At 44.2% G+C, this 15522-nt stretch overlaps 1 protein-coding gene across 3 annotated transcripts in view; it reads left to right on the forward strand.

Moving 5' to 3' along the window:
- Window positions 1–15522, forward strand: part of LOC475605 (very low-density lipoprotein receptor-like) — a 30512-nt gene that overhangs the window by 114 nt on the left and 14876 nt on the right. For 2 of the 3 annotated variants that reach the window (XM_038560220.1, XM_038560221.1), the window contains 8 exons: window positions 192–307; window positions 426–551; window positions 2995–3219; window positions 8595–8906; window positions 9551–9763; window positions 11919–12113; window positions 12553–12768; window positions 14345–14583. In XM_038560220.1, the coding sequence (XP_038416148.1) occupies window positions 292–307; window positions 426–551; window positions 2995–3219; window positions 8595–8906; window positions 9551–9763; window positions 11919–12113; window positions 12553–12768; window positions 14345–14583 (1542 nt within the window). In that variant the 5' untranslated portion in view covers window positions 192–291. Of the gene's footprint in view, window positions 1–164; window positions 308–425; window positions 552–2994; window positions 3220–8594; window positions 8907–9550; window positions 9764–11918; window positions 12114–12552; window positions 12769–14344; window positions 14584–15522 lie in introns of those variants that run through there. The other variant, XM_038560222.1, reaches the window with a different exon arrangement.

Consider the following 15522-nt stretch of genomic DNA (forward strand, 5'->3'; position numbering starts at 1 on the left):
AGGAAGTCAAATATTCATTGACTGGGAGTTAAAAGCTTTTGTTAATCAGAAATTATATGTCAGATTCAACTCAGATAATGCTTCTTAAGTGAGTTTGAGAGACTCATCGAAGCAGAGAGCTAAAACCACTATTTTTTTCTAAAAGAATCTTCCTATCTGCAAGCCAGGCAGTCATTTTGCCTTAACTCTAGGGGAGAAGATGCTGTTGGTTGAAGACTTTTTGGCCTGAGCTTAATATGGATAAGTAATTGCCACTCACCGAGAGGGGATCATGGGAGTTTAAAGGTCAGCATGCCTAACCTAGAAGGTAATGAGTACACTGGGATTTCTCTTAAGGCAAAGCTAACTTAACTCTCCTTGAGTAGTAGTTGAATTAGTATAGATAATCCTGAAATTGTTTCTAATCTATTTCTATTTTAAAATAGGCAGATACCCTGCATGTGCTCCAGGCTCATGTAGCCACCTATGTCTCCTGTCCCCTGTCCATCCCAAGGGCTATAAGTGTGTTTGCCCAGAAGGAATGTTCCTTTTACCTTCCGGTACATGTAGTGGTAAGTATGCTGGGTGAAATGGGCTGGGCTCAAGGAGGTACATTCCATGGTAGCCCTAGAAATAATGTAGCTTCCATTTTGGGATCAATCACTTTTACACTGACAACCTTACTTTGATTAGTTCTTTTGTGTGTTAAAAACATATAAAACTTACTATTTTAACCACTTCCAAGTATCAAGTGGCATTGAGTACATTTATATGTTTGTGCAACTATCTCTACCATCCATTTCCAGAGCTCTTTCATTTCTTTAAAAAAAAAAAAAAGTTATTTATTTCAGAGGGATCATGCGGGCAGAGGGAGAGGGAGAGAGAGAATCCCAAGCAGACTCCTCATTGAGAGCAGAGCCTGAAGTGAGGCTTATTAACCTCATGGACTTGAGGTCATGACCTGAGCTGAAATCAAGAGTTGGACACCTAACCAACTGAGCCACACAGGCGCCCCCTCCAGAACTTTTTCATCTTTCTCAACTGAAGCTTTATACCTGTTAAGCAATAACTTCCCATTCCTCTCCCCTCCTCCAACCCTAGACCACCATTCTACTTTCTGTATGAGTATGACTACTTTAGAAATCTCATATAAGTGGATTCCTACCATATTTTTCCTTTTGTTACTGGCTGATTTTACCTAGCATACTATCTTTAAGGTTCATACATGTTGTAATATGTGTCAGAATTTCCTTTATTTTTAAGGTTGAATCACCATTTATACTATATTTGGTTTCTCCATCCATCAATGAATAGTTGGTTTTGATTGATTTTATTTATTAAATATTTTATTTATTTATTCATGAGAGAGACAGAGTAAAACAAAAACACAGGCAGAGGGAGACAGAGGCTCTCTGTGGGGATCCTGTTGTGGAACTCGATTCCAGGACCCTGGGATCATGACTTGACCTGAAGGCAGATGCTCAACCACTAAGTCACCCAGGTGTCCCTGGGTTTGACTGATTTTAAAGCAGGGAGAAATAGCTTACACCACTCAGTTTTACCCAACAATTAAGTTGGTATGAGGAAGAAATCCTCCATAGTCTTATGACTATTGTGTATTCTGACTTAGGTTTGTAAGCAGATTCTACTTCAATATTGTTAGCATAAATTCTTCATGTTGTTTTGTCTTTCAAATATTAAAGCTTATAATCTCCATTGAACATCTTTATTCCAAGTTACATTTTTTTTGGAAAAATTGTATTTATTTGAGAGACAGAGAGAGGGGCACCTGGGTAGCTCAGTCTTTGGCTCAGGTCAAGATCTGGGGTCCTGGGATTGAGTCCTACATCGGGCTCCCTGCAAGGAGCCTGCTTCTCCCTCTGCCTCTGTCTCTGCCTCTCTCTGGGTGTCTCCCATGAATAAGCACATAGAATCTTAAAGAGAATAAGTGTGTACAAGTGGGAGGAGGGGCAGAAGGAGAGAGAGAATCTCAAGCTTCATCTCACAATCCTGAAGTTATGACCTGAGCCAAAACTAGGAGTTAGATACTTAACCAATTGAGCCATCCAGATGCCCCCCAAATCACTTTTTTCTAATGAACACTCAGGTTTTAAGAAGGATAAATGATGTAAATATGTTCATGTTCTAACCCCCTTTTAAAGAACACAATTCTCGGGGGTAGCCACTGAATGTGATCATGGTGTATATAACATGCTGTTGTGCCAAATTCAGGACTTCAGCTTAAGTTGTATCTTGAACATTATATATATATATATAACCTTAAGTTAAACACCTAAGTAACTTTTTTTAAAGATTTTATTTATTCATAAGAGACAGAGAGAGAGAGAAAGGCAGAGACACAGGCAGAAGGAGAAGCAGGCTCCACGCAGAGAGCCTGATGCTCAACCAATGAGCCACCCAGGCGTCCCTAGTAACTTTTAAAAAAAGGCAATCAAGGGGCGCCTGGGTGGCTCAGTTGGTTAAACAATGTCTTTAGCTCAGGTCATGATGCTGGTATCCTGGAATAGAGCCCTATGTCAGGCTCCCTGCTCAATGGGGAGCCTGCTTCTTCCTTTCTCTTTCCCTCCCTCTGCTCATGCTTTCTCTTGCTCTCTTCCAAATAAACAAATAAAATCTTTTTAAAAAAATAAAAATAAGAAGGCAATTGAATTTAAAATTCTTTTTACTGAGATTTGTATGCCATGAGCAAGGATTTGAGGATATTACTGAATCCAGTGGGGCACCATCCCAGCCCTAATCCTTGTGGTCCTGTGTTAACCTTTTAGCAAAAATTTGAAAGACTCAGTGCCTTGGGAAAGCAGAGCAATGCTTCATTTGCCCAGATGACTCCCTTCTCTAAGGAAGCTAGGGCATTCATGTTGTATATGTGCTTCAGAAGTGAGCTTGATAAGACCCCTTTCTAGGTGTACCTCAGCTGGAAAGATTGGTCAAGAAAGGAGCATGGGGTTTATCTGACAAATGGCCAAACAGCAAATCTCTCCTCTTTCTTGGTAGAGTTAAAGCTTGTGTTTTCTTCTGGCAAACGTCTCTACTTGTTGAAAGTTGGTTTTATGGGAACTGCTATAGAGAGAACCCTAGTTCAAGAGCATCCTAGGAACATCTATTTACTGGATATTGACTGGAAAAGAAATCTTATCTACTGGACAAATGCTCAGGGACAGCTATTCTGCTCAACTGGCTATTCAGGAGAAAAGCAAGAGATTTGGACAGAGCATACAGGTAAGCTGGGTGGGTATTTTGGATTTTCCCCTTTATTTTCTGGCTCTAAAATTAACTAGAGCCAAAAGAAACAAACAAACAAAAATCTACCTGTTCCTGATCTGAGTCAACCTTAATGCCAAAGAACCATTTTAACCTAATTTAAATACAAACTGTCTGACTTACCCTTATACTGAGGAGAGGTGCACAGGCCCGTTAAGAGGCTACCATAACTTGGGAAATCCTAGGGTCAGTGATAAGTTTTTTGAAATTCTATTTTTCTGGCCTTAAGTTTGGGTGGGATAGAAATAGACCTTAAATATTTCAATTTTGCATTGCAGATTTTTCTTGCACTAATTTAGAAGTTATTTGCAATGCAGATTTCTGAGAGAACTAGCAAGAAATTTTCTTAATGTGGTAATATATATTTTCTCTCCTCCCACACTGCTGAATGGCACAGCCCATCCTTAGCACCCTGTACTCCACATAAAGGCAAACATCTACTTATAAAAGGGAACTGGAGCTAGAGCTTAGGGTGAGTAATTTGATTTCTGAATGTCTGTGCCCTGTGTACTCTAAGTACCAATGATACGCTTTACTACAAGAAGCACCATATTGAAATGCATGTTCCTGAGACATCCTTCAGAGTAGTGGACTTTACTGAGTCCTGTGGGCAAGCACAGGAACTTCTAGTACCTACCTCAGAGAACTTTCAGGAAAAAGTGAAATGAGCAACGTCCTTGTAATACATCTGATGGCTGTCTGAGGAAACTCATGATTTTGAGTTTCTTCCCATTTCTCCTCACCAGTTAAAATGCCACCTTCACTCCACTGTTTAATCTTAGCTATTAGATTTCTGTGTTAGAATGATCACATCAAAGATTTGGAAGGAACTGGAAATTACATTTGAGCTGACTTTCTAGTGTGGAATGTTGAGACCCTGTGGTAGATGGCTCTGAAAAAAAAAAACTATATCTATATATCTTTATCTATATCTATATCTATATCTATATCTATATCTATATCTATCTATATCCCTGGTTACTGGCACAGAGACCCTAAGACCTTTGTAACTTCCTGAATGATAGCATCTGACACAGAGCTCCCCTAAGTTCTTTGGAATTTTCTAGGTGATAGGAAGAGCTTGGTTTGAATGAAGCAAATTTGGTGGGGTCTGCAATGCAATGCAAAATTGAATTTAAGGTACTCAGACTTGAGGCTAGAAAAAAAAATTAAAAACCTTCCCACTAAACATAAAATAAAATAAAATAAAAATAATAAATAAATAAACAAACAAACAACAACAACAACAACAAAAACCTTACCACTGACCCTGGGAGGTTGTTTACCAGAAGGACCAAACCATGACAAAGCTTAGAACTTTCAGCCCCACTTTCTGTTCTCTGGAGAGGGGAGAGGGGCTGGAAATGGAATCAGTGATCAATCATGCGTATGTTATGAAGCCTCCATGAAATCCCCAAAGTAAGGGGGTTTGGTAAGCTTCTGGACTGGTGGTATACTTCATCTCCATAGGAAAAAAAGCTCCTACTTGTGAGCCCTTTGGATATTGCCCTATGGATCTTTGTCCAGCTATTCATTTGTATCTTTCATGGAATAAACTAGTGAATGTGTTTCCCTCAGTTCTGTGAGCCATTCTAGCAAACTATCAAACTCAGGGGGGTTGTAGGAAACCTGATTTAGAGCCAGTGGATCAGAGTACAGGTAACAACCCAGACTTGTGATTGGCATCAGAAGTGGGGGCAGTCTTGGGATGGAGCCCTTAAGCTGTGGGGTCTGATGCCAGCTCCAGGAATACAGTGTCAGAACTGACTTGTAGGACATTTGGCTACTGTCGCAGAATTGCTTGGTGTAGGGAAACCCCTCGGACCCCCACATCTGGTGTCAGAAGTGTTGGAAGAGTAAAGGAGCCATATGGGTGTGTTTTTCCCTGTACAGTGGCTGAAAGCTTGACAAAGCCAGGCAGGCCCTTCACAGCAGGTATCAGGCTGGTTACTAGCTATCTGGACTTGTTTGCAGATCTCAGGGCCTTCTTAATACCCACGAGCATGCAGCTTTCAGCTTATCCTTACATCAGAGGGTGCTAATACCAGTGTTTTCTCTCCTCTAAAAAAACATTTTATTTATTTTAGAGAGAGAAAAAGAGCATACAAGCAGGGGGAGCAGCAGGCAGAGGGAGAGGGAGAAGCAGACTCCCTGCTGAGCAGAGAGCCCAATGTGGGGCTTGATTCCAAGACCCTGAGACCATGACCTGAGCTGAAGGCAGATGCTTAACTGACTGAACCACCCTACTTTCTCTTTTTTTTCTAAAAAAAAATAAAAAGGGGGATTTACTTATTAGAGAGCATGTGCATGTGAGCACACGGCAGGTGGAGCAGAGGGAGAGAGATACTTAGGCAAAGTGTATGCTAAGTGTGGAGCTCAATGTGGGGCTTGATCTCATGACCCAGAGATCACAACCTGAGTCAAAACCAAGAGTTAGATGCTTAATCACCTCTGCCACCCGGGTGCTCCAGTGTTTTCTCTTAAATAAGTAATCTTGTCCTCATTAAAAATTGAGGCTGGGAAATACAGAGGAGATTGCTAATAAAAAAAAATGAAAAGGCTTCAAAATTCTGTTTTAGGAAAAAGTACATGTCTTTAAGAACCCTGCATAGAGGGAGCCACCTGGGTGGCTCAGTTGGTTGGGCGTCTGCCTTCAACTCAGGTCATGATCCCAGGGTCCTGGGATTGGGCTCCACGTTGGGCTCCCTGCTCAGTGAGGAACCTCCTTCTCTTTCTCCCTCTGCCAGCCGCTCCCCCTGCTTGTGTGCTCTCTCTGTCTCTGTCAAATAACTAACTTACTTACTTAAAAAAAAAAAAAAAAAAAGGAATAACCTGCATAGAATCACTCAAAGAGGGGCACTGGGTAGCTCAGTGGTTGAGCATCTCTGCCTTCGGCTCTGGTCATGATCCCAGGGTCCTGGGATCGAGTCCCATGTTGGGCTCCCTGCAGGAGCCTGCTTCTCCCTCTATGTCTCTGCCTCTCTCTCTGTGTCTCTCATGAATAAATAAAATCTTAAAAAAAAAAAAAAAAGAATCGCTCAAAGAATATTCTGTGGCCCTGACAACTGGGCATTCAACCTTGAATCTGCACAGTACCAGTTAAATCTAATGCCAGAGAGAGAGTGCATCTTCCGTGCAGATGGCAGGGCCCAAAGGAGAAGAGAGAAGCTCAGCTGGGTGTGGCCAGTCTTTTCTTCCTAGCTGGCCCCCTTTATGTCCCTTCTTTCCTGGAGTGACTTAAGGAATGTGGAGGACACTTCTATGCAATTTCCTCCCCATGAAAACATGAGGAATAGTAAGACCTCCCACCCTAACACCCAGGAAGTAGAAAGAACTAGAACACATGAAGCCTATGTGTAGTGGCTTCTCCATTCCACTATCCACGCCCCAGTTTCATGGCTTGTCTGTTTGTCAACCTGCCTGGTAGTTAACATTTGAGTTCTTAAATATATCCCAGCACACCACTCAGTATTCTCTTGAGAACCAGCTCTCCGGGCGGGGGTGGGGGTGGGTGGGAGATGTGTGCGTATATACAGTATATATGTTTGTAATAAAGCTTAACTGTTAGAAAGGTGGTAACACAATTTACAAATATAGCATTGTTATAAACTTCATATAGCCACATGATTTTCAGATTGGCTACCCATCTGAAAGTATTCAGAATTTAAAAAGCTGTTTATAGTTGCAATTCAATCAGGATTTAACAGAATCCAACTTGAATAAATGCTTGATTGCTATCTGGTTTGCTAGACAAGTTGCTGCCATCACCGAGTAAATACCGTCCTTACCGTAATGTTGTTTTGACACTTGTTTCTGTAAACAAGTAAAAAGTGCAGCAGTGAAGACTAATTGGAATTAGTTTATTGACATAAAAGACTTATTTGTGGATTTGGATAATCGTTTTTCAAATACTAGGAAAACATTTTCCCAACTTTTGTGATATTTAAAATGTAATGGCTGTAGATGTGACACATGTAAGTTTTAACTCGTAATATCAACATTTTTCTTTACCTCTTAAGTCCAGACCAGGAGTTGTCAACCTCTTTCTATAAAAGGCCAGATATTAAATATTTTAGCCTGATGGGACATGCTGCAATTGTATCTCAAAGGAGCCATAGACCATATTTGCACGAATGACCATGGAGTGTCCCACCAGAATTTACGTAAACAGACTTCAGGCTGAAATTGGCCTGAAAGGGCCACTGTTGGTCAGTCCCTCATCTAGAAAACAAAACCTAAAAACAAATCAAGCCCTGATTTGGAGCATTTGCTCATTTCTCTGGTTAAAAATACTCCCACAGCGCCAGATTTCAAGCTCCCAATGTAATGTCACTTAATAGGAGTTAGGAAGGGGTGTGCGGTAAATGCAGGAAATGATGACTTGAGTATTTTCGTTTCAAATACAATTAAGTTAATGTAACTAGGTTTGGACAGCAAGCTTGCAGCAGTCCTGCGTTTGACAGCTGGCCGTTCCCAGCTTGTGCAAACTAGCTCCCACATACCACTATAAAATAATGGATCCTATCCTAAACTATTCATAGGTACAAACTCCAATCCTCAAAACAGGGAAGCACTGTGTTCCTATCATGCATTTACAGAAACTGAGGCCCAGTAATTAGCTGACACCTTATTTTGGAATGTTTCAAAAATGTCAATCTGGCTTGCTAGCCTAATGCTGCTCTTAACTTTCATGCTATACTGCACCCCAGAGTAGGTACTACCTAGCTGAGACCCAGTTGTGCAGCTCTGGTGGGTGAGATGGGAGTAGGGAGTGCTTGGTGGGTTAGCACCCAACTCTGTTGCACTTACAGGCTGCCACTATGTGGCTTTTCTATACTTGGTGCCTATCCCATGTGTGTCTCCTAGCGATAGGTCTCCCCACTACCATCCATTCTACCCGTGACCTTTCATACTCCTGCTGTGTTAACACTTCACCCAGTCTCTGCTTTCCCATAGCAGTTTCAGTCCTAGGAACGTGCTGTATAATTGATTGATTTTCATACTTAACTGATGAAGAGGGATGTGAATCCAAAGTTGCCAGCCTGCATTCAAATGTAAGCATTGCCACTTAGATACCTAACTTAGAAAAGATGGAGAATATCTCCCTTACCAGCTGGTTGTAAGGATCGCATGAGCTCGTGTGACAGAGAAGATGCTGGAACCAGAGTAGGCAGGATGGGACTCCTCAGGTGAATGAAACATGGAAGCTTGTTAGGGACCAGTCTTCGCCTCCCTCCTAGCGTCTCCCTTCCACTCTTGACCCAAAATGTTAAGACTGCGCATGAATATATTTGAACATCCTTTCCAATGGGAGTCACTTTTCCCCGTCACAGTCTGCTCGGCAAGTGTGGACATAGCCACTGGAAACTTGTACTGGCTGCCCTGTGACCGAAGTGCTATCCAGAAGACCAGAGTCACTGGTGCAGACACACAGACCCTCTATAGAACAGGCGGCATCATACTGCATCTTCTTCTCGACTGGCCAAAGAGAGTGCTCTACTGGGTAGAGAGTGGGAAACACTTGCAAAGTATGACCCTCGCTGGCAAAAATAGACAGCAAGTATGGATGGGCACCTGGACGGCAGACACCCACATGGCCTTAGATCTTGGCTCGTCTAGCATCCTCTGGACGACCAAAGGGTCAGGTAAGTTAGAAGGAGCTGGGGAATGGTGGTGAGAGTTGCTCCAGCAGGAGGATTCTGGTCATTCCTAGAACCAGCTAGACCTAGGCCTGAATTCTGGCCTTCACAGTTAAAGCTTGAGCACACACCCCTTGCCTCAAACCCGGTTTCATTTCTAAGTCTAGGATTCTGACCGAAAAAGTAGAAAACTTCAGAGCTAACGTACCCAGTAGCCTGTTGTTCAGAACGTGTTTCTATTTCCATGAGCAGAAGTAGCAGGACCCAACCTGGCATTGCCAATGAAGCAGAGGTGCCTTGGTTACACTTGAGACCAGATACAACTTCTACCTTACAGCTGACCCTGATGGTCTTCTCAGCCAGGAGCCCTCCCAACGGCTGGCACTTGGGCAGGAGACTGTGTTAGCATCCTGCATGAAGGACAGTAAAGGCACACCCGGTGCTCCCACCTGGCAGATCTTGCTGTCCCGGAGCTTTAATACTCCCCGGGACTATCTTTACCTATGAAATTCTATAGGAAGAATCTGTGCTTATTTTCATTTGGAGTCATTGAACTCCAATCGCATGGTACCCATGTCCCAGCCACCACCACCCCACTGTCACAGGTTACTTGTTCTCTGTCAGCTTGTAAGAACTTGACTCTTCCTTAGGGTTGCAAAGTCTGAGTCTCCTAAAAAATAGAACGTACACTTTGAACAAGACCTGGAGTGATGGCATTGTAGCAGCTCACGAGCCCTACCTGGTGACCCTGCAGAGAGGAGCCCTCCTGCTATGGAACAGGAAGACGCTGGAGCCCTTCTCACTGTCAAAAGAGCCATACGTACGGAAAATGATCATCCTGGCGGAGAATCAGCAGGTTTCAGGCGAGTCTTCCTCTGTGGGGTTCTTCTTTGAATCCACTTTGCCTCTCATCAGTATGTTTCCAGTGGGTAAAATCCTGGGTATCTTTGTATTGGCAGTTGTGCTGGCCCACAGTTCAGCCGGCCTTCTCCCTAACCTGACCTTAACACTGGAAGAGTAAGAATCATCTGACACGTTTCTGAAAGTTGCTAAATGACACAGACCCCAAGCAAAATTCCAAGTTTTTTTTTTAAGATTTTAAAAATTTATTTATACATGAGAGACACAGAAAGGCAGAGACACAGGCAGAGGGAGAAGCAGGCTCCCCATGGGGAAGCCCGATGCGGACTCCATTCCAGGACCCCAGGATCATGACCTGAGCCAAAGGCAGACACTGAACCACCCAGGCATCCCAAAACTCCAAGAAATTTGCATACCAGAACCCCTTTGAGAAATCCTCTTGTACATTAGCATATTAAACATCTTAATTGGGCAATAAGGAGATCCATTTGATTTGTCCTAAACCACTTTCCCAAACATTTTACTGAGGACCCCCTTCCCCTGTAGCAGCAACATCTCATGGAGGATCCTTTGCGAAGCTGCTCTTCTGGGGCCGTGGATACCAGGAAAAGCCCTTCCTTCCTGCTGTTAAAGCTACACCTGTAGTTGTTTTTGTTTTTACATTTTTTGAATTTAAATTCAGTTTGTCAACATGTAGTATAACACCCGGTGCTCATCCCATCCAGTGTCCTCCTCATTGCCCACCCCCCAGTTACCCTGTACCCCCACCCACTCTCATCCCCTCCTATAACCCTTTGTTTCCCAGAGTTAGGAGAGTCTCATGGTTTGTCTTGCTCTATAATTTTTTCCACTCAGTTGCACCTGTAGTTTTTTAAGGCTGCTTTGTTTCTTTTCACATAAGCCTTTGGCCAGGATGAGAGCCAAAAAAAAAAAAAAAAAAAAAAATCTGATCCTGGATCTTGTGGCAGAAAAAGAAGAAATCCTATCTCACAGGATTCCGGCGGGGGCGGGGCGGGGCGGGGGGGGGGCTTTGTCAGCAAAAGCATCCAGAAGTCCAAAGGAAGAGTAGAGGCAGAGAGGGAACAGACTCCTCTCTCCTACGGGCCCACTCTAGAATCCTCCCTCGCCCTCTTCTTTCTGAGCCACCTTACCTTTTGATTCATTGGTGCCTGGTTTCACCTGATCTTCAGGGCTAAGAAACATTAAGCATGGGAACCTATTTCTTTGGGGGTAGAGGTGTGCTAAGAAAAGGTCAACTTTTTAGTAAAAAATCCAACTTGGCATCGACAGATGAATGGATAAAGAAGCTGTGGTCTATGCATACAATGGAATATTCCTCAGCCATTAGAAACGACAAATACCCACCATTTGCTTCGTGGTGGATGGAACTGGAGGGTATTATGCTGAGTGAAGTAAGTCAGTCGGAGAAGGACAGACATTATATGGTCTCATTCATTTGGGGAATATAAAAAATAGTGAAAGGGAATAAAGGGGAAAGGAGAGATAATGAGTGAAAATATCAGTGAGGGAGACAGAACATGAGAGACTCCTGACTCTGGGAAACAAACAAGGGGCAGTGGAAGGGGAAATGGGAGGGGGTATGGGGTGACTGGGTGACGGGCACTGAAGGGGGCACTTGGCGGGATGAGAATTGAGTGTTATGCTATATTTTGGCAAATTGAACTCTAATAAAAATAAGTAAGTAAGTAAGTAAGTAAGTAAATAAATAAATAAATAATCCAACTTGGATAATTCCACTAACTGATCTGTGAGGTCACCGTGCCAGTTGCTGCAGGGTACTAGCTGGTAACTTTTAGTATCTGAGACCTCGCAACAGGTGGGTGTCCGCGTCATGTGCAGAAACTTTACTTTTCGTTCCTAGCAGACAGCATCAGGCAGTGAGAAAAGTCATCAGGACTGGGAGGAGAAAACGATTTGCCCAGTTTGAAGCCAAGAGATGATGGGCCCATCATGCGATGGGTGCCACATCTCGTCTCAGGATCTAGGCTTTGAGGCCACTTCACTTTTCCTTCCCACGAGGTAGACCAATGCAGCTGCCCAGCCCTGACATGGTTTCTGGAGAAGGGGGGCCATAGAAGCACCCCTCTGACACCGAGACCCGAGGGCCTGCCTTGCTGAAGCCACTGTTTATTGTAGATCCCAAGTCTGAAGAGGCAGCCGCAGACGGCACCCCCACTCTTCCTCTAACACGCCGTCTGCTTTGCACCCCATCCTCTGTCCCCTGTCGGAGCGGGGAGCGATGCGTGCCTCAGGAGTACGTCTGCGATGGCAAGCGAGACTGTCGGGACGGCTCGGATGAAGGGAACTGCTCCCAGTTCTGCGCCAGGCCAGGTCTGTCACCGTCACCTGTTCAGTCCTCTATGCCAGGTATATGGAGTCAGCTTTGGGCACGTGGTGTGAAGTACCCATGTTTATTACGATCCCTTGCTTTCCCTATAAATCGTCGTAGGTAAAGCTCCTACTCTGTCAGAATACAGATCTAGTTCATCACACTGAAGTCAAATGTTTTACCAGGTGCAATTGTTAACTATTGCTTCCTTGCCCCCTCAAATTTGCTTAAGTGTTATGAGCCCCTATCACTTAACCCCGTTCAGCCTGCTAACTTAGTTGGCCTGAGCGCCTTACTAAAAAGCTTCAAGCTAAAGAACTTGAACAAATAGGATGCAATCTACTTACTCCTTAAACTCCAGGATGAGGGTGAGTGAATCAAATTTTAAACCTTCAGGATGATGGAGAATATGGCGAGAGCCTTTGGCCCTTTCTGTTTTAGGGGTCTTCCAGTGTCTGAACGGAAACCAGTGCATTGAGGAGAAATACCACTGCGATGGGGCTCAGCAGTGCTCGGATGGGTCTGACGAGCTGGGCTGCTGGAAGCCCAGTGACGATTGTTCTTTACGTTGTGACAACAAGACCCGCTGTATCCCCAGGATCTGGCTATGTGATGGCAACGCAGACTGTTTGGACAAGAAAGATGAACAAGGATGCAGTAAGTGCCAGGCAACTTATTTGTGGTAGGTTGTGTTCTACGATGTTGCGACCAACGCTGAATTAACATTTTCCACATCATTGCTCATAGAAAAAAAAAGATACAGGGTGAGGTTTCTGAGAATCTCTCATGGTAATATATTTGTCAGCTAATCAACACATAACCTTGTTTTAGGTGTATGGCTGATTAAAGGCCACTTGATATACGTAAGTTGGCTCATGAACATTGAAGACACGGCCAACGGCATCACAACTCACGCCCGAACAAAGCTTATGTAACACGTGTATCTGCTCCATAAGGCAGCTCGTAGACTTCTTGTACTAGGAACACCAGACAGAATTTCTCCACTACACTTGGGGGCCCATTTGAACAGCAGAATCAGAATCCCCCAAAAGTACAAAAATGTGGGAAGTAGAGCTCTAAATAGATTGCAGAAAGGACACTTGTTTACAGTGTGAGGACTGAAATGAGAAGGCAGTGTCGCCTTGTTCCATCTCAATTGGAAGCGTGTGCTAGGCAACGCATATGTTTTGTTTTGCTGCTTTGTGTATGCGTGTCTTCAAATGACCACGAAAGCGTGGGAGCTTGGGATTGTTGGGGAGGTGTGGGTTACGAATTTTGGCAAGTAGGTGAATGTGCAAATAATGAATCTGCAAATAATGCAGATGGACTGTACTTAGCATGAAGTTAACAGACTAGGAGGGAAGGGTCTGAGTTGAAGGGATGCTGGAGATCATGGGGTAGCACTTCCCTCTCTGTGACAAGATTCCCATTAGTGGAAAACCAGTCTCTTGACAAAATGTTTCTTGAGCTCGAATCTATCATGTTGAAGATTTTAATTTTGATCCTAGGTCTTCTCATGTAGGGGGGGCCATCCTCATCTGTGAGTGTCATTGCTTTGCCCTCTTTCCCTATGGGATACTCAATCTTTCTGTGGTCTTCCCAATGACCTGTTTCAAGGACCTTTGTCACACTGTGGGAACAGGGTAGAGGAGAGCATTTGAAGAATTGAAGTGGGAAAAAGAAGAGTCTGGGTGAGGTCCATGATAGATTTGAATGTGGAGGGGACTGAGGAGCCAGATGACATCATTGCAGTCAGGCTTATGAGAATATCAGGAGGGAGAGGCAGGGAGGGAGGAACCCAAGGTATAATTTACTTTTCAGTAAGTATTTATGGTAGGATCTGAGCCTTTTCTCTTGAGACAAATCAAGCAACTTCTATCTGTAGGAACTGAGCCCAAGAACATAACACATAGGACATGTTGGATATCATGAGAGACTTTCTCTTTTCATGGATGACATTAAGGTCCTGGAGAAGAGTCCTGCTCCCTAGCCTATCCAGTGTCCTTCCATGTGTCTCCCATGCCTGTCCCCCAGCCCTCATTCTCCAAGACAGGATTTTTCTGGGCTAGCTTAGTAGGCCTTTTCTGGCCTAACACTACTGAAACCACCTTTGAGGGCTGGGGTTTCGTTTCCCAGGGGACAGCAGAAGACCAGGGAGTCTTCAGACCCCTTTAGGTGCCTTCAGATCACTTCCACATCTGGCTGAGTTCTTACTTAAAGCTTTATTTTCCAGTTCATGCAAAATGCAGTGCACCTGAATTCCGATGCAAGAGCGGCCAGTGTGTATCTCACTCTCTGCGCTGCGATGGGAACCGAGACTGCCTAGACCACTCGGACGAAGAGGGCTGTCCTGTTGCCTGGCCTGTGCAGTGCCCGTCGGGGGAGGTGAAGTGCCGGAGGAGTGGAGAGTGTGTGCCAGCGGCGTGGCTCTGTGACCGTGACTTAGACTGCAAAGATGGGACTGACGAGAAGGTAGTGCACCCTTCTTCAGAAAACAGATTTCTCCTCACAACTGGAATGTGTGCTTCCTGGTAGAAAATGTGAGAAAACACAAGAGCAGAGAAGGCTCTCATCACTACTGCCCAGAAAGCCACCCTTAACTACATTAAAGTGTCCAAAGTGAGATGATCTCTTGCTGAAAGACCAACGTTTAAGAGGTTTTTATTGTAGGTTTGCACGTATTAGGTTTGCACGTATTAGGTCTTAATGGCTGTGGCTTATTTTTAAATTTTCTTATGTATTTATTTGAGAGCGAGCGAGCACACAAGCAGGGGGAGGGGCAGAGGCAGAGGGAGAAGCAGACTCCCCACTGAGCAGGGATCCTGACGTGGGGCTGACGTGGGGCTCAATGACCTGAGCCAAAGGCAGATGTTTAACTGACCGAGCCACCCAGGCACCCCATATCTGTGGCTTGAATGTCCCATCCAGAGCTCTGCTCCGAAGCTCTGCTCACCTGTCACCACGAAGCGCACAGATACTGCCACATTGTAGGAGATGCAGCCTGGCTTGAATCCTTCTTGCATTTGACTTTGCAGAAGTACTTGCTCCCTCATGTTCCACTTCCTCATCTGTCAAATGGGTAGAACATGGGCCTCGTGGTGCCTGAGGGGTCAGGAATGCATCTAAAGGTTCAGGACTATGGCAGGGGCACAGATGTCCCCTCCCCTCCTCTAGTAGGTCCTGCCCCAGAGCCCGAGTGTCCAAGTCAGGTGAGGTGCAAAGTTTGCTATCACATTTAGTATGCTGGGGTAGTTTTGAAATGGCAAAAGAATTCTTAAGAAAAGTTTCTAGAGCACATTCTTGCATCTATGTTTTTCTTGAGTGAAGACTTCCCAATTGGCAAAATAAGATCTTTTCTTTCCACTTCACTTCCAGATTTGATTTACCTAGAACTCCTCACCTACACTCTGG

Source organism: Canis lupus, chromosome 16 (genome assembly GCF_011100685.1).
Source record: "Canis lupus familiaris isolate Mischka breed German Shepherd chromosome 16, alternate assembly UU_Cfam_GSD_1.0, whole genome shotgun sequence".
Taxonomy (NCBI): domain Eukaryota; kingdom Metazoa; phylum Chordata; class Mammalia; order Carnivora; family Canidae; genus Canis; species Canis lupus.